The sequence below is a fragment of the Amphimedon queenslandica genome, unplaced genomic scaffold, assembly GCF_000090795.2.
Source record: "Amphimedon queenslandica unplaced genomic scaffold, v1.1 AMPQUscaffold_13072, whole genome shotgun sequence".
Taxonomy (NCBI): Eukaryota; Metazoa; Porifera; class Demospongiae; order Haplosclerida; family Niphatidae; genus Amphimedon; species Amphimedon queenslandica.
The window spans coordinates 16,222-19,722 of record NW_003546692.1 but is presented as its reverse complement, the minus strand read 5'-3'; the positions used below and the strand labels follow the sequence as shown (position 1 = coordinate 19,722).

At 37.0% G+C, this 3,501-nt stretch overlaps 1 protein-coding gene across 1 annotated transcript; it reads left to right on the top strand.

The window, feature by feature from the left end:
• Window positions 1-1,279: 1,279 nt before the first annotated feature.
• LOC105314190 (acid-sensing ion channel 5-like) lies at window positions 1,280-2,959 on the top strand. Its single transcript, XM_011408199.1, has one exon. The coding sequence runs from the start codon at window positions 1,280-1,282 to the stop codon at window positions 2,957-2,959; it is 1,680 nt and encodes a 559-aa protein (XP_011406501.1).
• The last annotated feature ends 542 nt before the right edge of the window (window positions 2,960-3,501 follow it).

Here is a 3,501-nt window from a genome sequence, read left to right as displayed (position 1 = left end):
CTGGGTAATAACAAAAGAGTTAGTAAGTTTCATACAATTGTTCTTTTAAAAAGCTAACAGAGCGAGATCTTCTGATACATAATGATGGCCTTATAAAGACCAATTGACTCCAGCAAATATCTCTTCCATGGTGAAAGCCAAAAAGCAGCAAGACAAATGAAACGATAGAACAAAGCCTCATCTTTAATTAATATGTAAGAAGTTGCCTTCATTTTAAAGATAGCCCAAACTTTCATACTTTGCCGGTGAGTTCAGCCCGGCTATGAGTTAGACATAGACGAGGCTCTCTTAAGTTCTCCCGAAGTAGCGGCCAGAGTCTTTAAACGCCAGAGACTAAATAGCAGTTTGCATGCAACATATAGAGCCTCACAAATGTATGCTAAACTGTTTAAAAGTCGAGAAAAACCAAAGCTTCTCCACCACTTATGGCCATGTGCCACTATTTACTGTGTGCGGGTGGAATTGGAATTTGGAACATGGCTTAAGCCACACCTTCATTGCAGCCACACCTTTACATTGCTGCAGCTAGCATGCAGCAGCGCAGCAAACATGCTGGAGACTGATTTGTTTTTTTAGACAGAGAAGAAGTTCTCTGTCTAAAAAAACAAATCAGTTCTGTCTCAAAACATTTACTAAGTTTTACTAAATCTAGTACATGCTGAAGTTTATTCTCAGTCTCAAAACTTTTACTAATTTTCTCTTAATTTGTTAAAACTGTCACATACATTATTGTGGCAAGGGTACGCAATTTAGTGCTCTTGTTATTATTATGATTGAACTCAACCGCTCTGTTCTTTCATTTTTCACAACTGTACTTTTTCATATTTAATAGAATTTTTTTATTGACTGGTTTCCATACTTTTTATGAAATTTTATTAATTAAAATCCTTTTGTAGACTGTGATAAAAATAAATTTTGAGATTCATTTTTAGGTTTAAAAGATCATTTTTCATCACTCAGTCTGAAAGAAAGTTATTTTTTGAAATAAGAATCTAGCAAATTATAAAAGCAATTGTCATATATATAATTATTTTAAAATTTGAATCATTACTGAATAAAATTCATAGCTATTATAGGCTATTTATTATTCATTATTGAGATTTCAATAAAGTAAACCTATATTTAAGTTGTTAAATTATTATTTCCGTTCAGTTTGAAAAATCTCTTAGCTAGGCTGAGCTCTCCGCAAGCTCTCTCTCAGTCTCTCGTCGGTAAAACTGCCACAAGTCAGTTTGTCAAACTTGAAACTATATCAGTAGATCTATACCTACCTCTAGAAATGGCCGGGAATGATCCGCAAAATCCCAAGGCTCCCGTAGCTGACAAGACTAGTCGTAGTCCCACGGTAACCTCGGGCCCACCTAGTCCCGAGACAAACCGACCACCAGCACTGGAACCTCCAAGGTCAGGTGTTGATAGAGAGGATACATCTACAGTTGACATAACGCCGGTTTATGACAAAGTTAGTGAGTACGTTAGAGAGAAAATTACCATTGCTGGATTGGGCCATGTGTTTCCAAATCCCGAGAAAAAAAAGGGTGTGCACAGCCTGTCAACTTGTGAAAAAACGATGATGGTAGTATGGGCCGTATTTTTTACTGGATGTGTTTTAGGCTGCCTGGTATTAATTGGCCTAAGCTTTAAGCGATTTGTAGACAAACCAACAGCCTCTACTATCACTGTTGTGTCTCATGACAAAGCTGGGTTACCCTTCCCAGCTGTCACCATTTGCAATCTCAACTTGAAAAAGAATGATTCAGATTTTATTCTAAATACCACTTATCAAGCGATTATCTCTCTTTACAATGCAGATAAAAGCTCTCAATTTACTAGTAATAAAAAAATTGACCATTTGCTTAACACATGTACTGCTTCTCTTTCAAATAGCATTCAAAATGCTACAATATGGGATATCGTAAGTCCAGAAATGGCAGTAAATGAGTTTATACATTACTGTGGCTTTTTGCATGGAGCTGACAGTGACGTCGTGATGTGCAAGGATTTATTTGAACCAGTACTAACCTCAGCTGGAATCTGCTTCACATTTAATGGAACTAATAAGCTTGCTAATAGCACTGGTAGAAGATATGGTTTAAAGCTAGTACTGAATATACAACAAGAGGAAAGGCCATCGTTCAGTGGAAAGTTAGGTGTTAAGCTTGTCATTCACGATGGCAAAGATATTGCAAGGCCTAGCTTGTATGGTATTTCTGTACCACCTGGTTTTGCTGTTGATGTTGGAGTACGCAAAATGGCCACACGAGATGAGACAAGTGAAGCTAAATGTATCGATAACATGAATCTTCCTTTTTTTCCAAGTGACAAATTTCAATATTCTCAATTTGCCTGCAGAGAAAATGCTGTTGCTGAAAATATAGCAAGAGGAAGTAAATGTAACTGTGTCATTCAACCTGATAGGCCTCCTGGTCTTTACGCTTCCACTCCTAATTGTACATTTAGTAAAGCATGCTGTCTATTGCAAGAGCACTACACATTTCACCCTGAAGAAATTGACTGTCCTCTACCATGCCACTTTGAATATTATGAGCATACTGCTAGCTATTCCAGTTTCCCTCATGGACAATACCTGCAAGTACTAATGGAGGAATTAAACATGTCTGCTGAATATGTCAAGAACAATTTTTTGTCTATTGATGTTTTTTTTGATGACTTTCAAGTCACTACAACAACTACTAAATACACATATGGTATAGAAACTCTGCTAGGAGAGATTGGTGGTCTGCTAGGTTTATTTATTGGAGTGAATATCATTAATTTTTTTGAGTTGCTAGTGCTCTGTATGGATGCAACTAAGTTATGCAATAAATGTTTTAAAAAAGAAAAACCAAATAAAAGGACAAATCCAGTAGAATTGGATAATGTTTTGGTTACGAAAGGTTCGAGAAATTCAACAAAACCAATGAACACTGTGGTTGGTGATACGGTAACAGTAAATTAACATTATTGATTATTATTGTATTATTAATTATTGTACATGTATTTGGTAGATTCTAGAACATTCATGTGGACTTTCTGTACACTTCTAGGCAATTCATTTTTGTAATCACTCTGCATGTTTCTAGACTGTTCTCTGTACTATAAGGCATTCTTTTGTCTTTCTGTTGTCTTTCGTTGTTAGTTCTTTGTTAATCATTGTCAATTCGATTATTACAACAGGTTATGAGCCTAGTGTTCGCTCTATAGACTAAGTTGAAGACGTAGTGCAGTTCGAAAGTAGCTTTGAGACTTCACTGAGGAATTCGAGGCTAATCCAAGCGGTATGGCCGAAGTAGACAAGTGGACAATCGACAAACTCGATTCGTCAAACTGGACAGTTTGGAAGTTCCAAATGAGGCACTTTCTGTTGTCGAAAGGGCTGTGGGGATTAGTGGATGGGTCGGAGGTCTTACGAGAGAATCCGACGCCTCAGCAAGAAGCTGAATTCAGGAAGCGCTCACAAAGGGCACTGTCTAACCATAGATTATATATACGTACCGGGAT

What these genes read in the sequence shown, in the direction of transcription:
- LOC105314190 (XM_011408199.1), top strand. Translation starts at nt 1,280, where the DNA reads ATGGCCGGGAATGATCCGCAAAATCCCAAGGCTCCCGTAGCTGACAAG.